General features: G+C 33.8%; 1 protein-coding gene across 1 annotated transcript in view; it reads left to right on the top strand.

Annotated features, from left to right (window-relative positions):
* The window catches only part of LOC119587160, a gene marked incomplete in the record, with an annotated part of 3,329 nt that extends 2,314 nt beyond the window's left edge, over positions 1 to 1,015 (top strand). The window contains 1 exon segment of the mRNA XM_037935926.1: positions 20 to 1,015. Coding sequence (XP_037791854.1) covers positions 20 to 812 — 793 coding nt within the window.
* Between the last annotated feature and the right edge of the window lie 120 nt (positions 1,016 to 1,135).

The following is a 1,135-nucleotide window of genomic DNA, read 5'->3' as shown; positions in this document are numbered from 1 at the left end:
ACTAATCTTTACTTAACAGGCCCATAATGAACATTTTGAAGATGAGAGGTTTACCAGCACTGAACTGCAAGATTTTGAAAGTGGGATCCCAAAGCCATCTACAAAAATTAAACAACATTTTTCATCTCATATCAACGACATCATTTGGTTCTGATATCAAGGGCCAAGGGTTTCACAGTATCAGCTCAAGCGGACATTATGTAAATTGTAAGAACAAGTCAGTTGCAAGTAACAGATGGCAAGGATCCTTTGTAAATCAGCAAAAAAGGACATTCTTTTCTTACTTTCACAAAAAAAAGACTTTAGAAGCCCAGCAGAAGGCAGATAATGTAGATACACACTATGATCTAGTCTATAGTGGTAATTCACTGTGGTATATTCATTTAGCATTAAGTTCAGTACATCTGTCTGGTGCTGCAGTTGGTGTGTGTATTGCAGGAAATGAACTGGGATTTCCAGTTTTGAATTTGATAGATGAAATTATGGCAGCTCCACTAGAAGCTGGCTGTTTCATTACTTTTTCAACAGCCATATGTTTAGCTATTGTTCAACTTTCAAGGCAATATCCTTTTCGTATTTATTATAGTGAACTTGAAAATCAGTTCATTGTTATATTATCTAGTTTAATGCCATTTTCAACAAGAAAAGTTCTTCTACAGCCAGGGGAACTTAAACCACAGCCACCTGGCCTATTAGCTAGTGTGTTACCATGGTCCTCCAATATGTATAAAGGTCCTTCACAAAACATATTACTTTTTTTGGAGAGCTTTAAGTACCCAGTGTATTTCAATATGCTTCTAGGTTATCAGTGAAACAATGTTCATGATATTTGTTGGTAAAATATTGTTTTTAGATTAAAAAAGATAAATTTGAGTACAGAGCAGTTATTTAGATTGATTTTACAAACAGCCTTCTTATTCAAACATCAACAAAGCTTGTAATTCATGTTTGTAATGTATATATATTTTTAAATATGGTGTAAATAAACTTTAGTAATTTTGCCAAACCATATAAATCAGCTTTTCTATATCCTTACAAAAATTACCGGAGGCAGTAATATATACTTTTCCAGAATGTTCCCTATCTCCCTTCTGTTTGTGTGCCCACAAACAAGCACTTGTATGTAAAGCTTAGT

Source organism: Penaeus monodon, chromosome 22, assembly GCF_015228065.2.
Source record: "Penaeus monodon isolate SGIC_2016 chromosome 22, NSTDA_Pmon_1, whole genome shotgun sequence".
Taxonomy (NCBI): domain Eukaryota; kingdom Metazoa; phylum Arthropoda; class Malacostraca; order Decapoda; family Penaeidae; genus Penaeus; species Penaeus monodon.
This window is presented reverse-complemented; position numbering and strand designations above follow the sequence as displayed.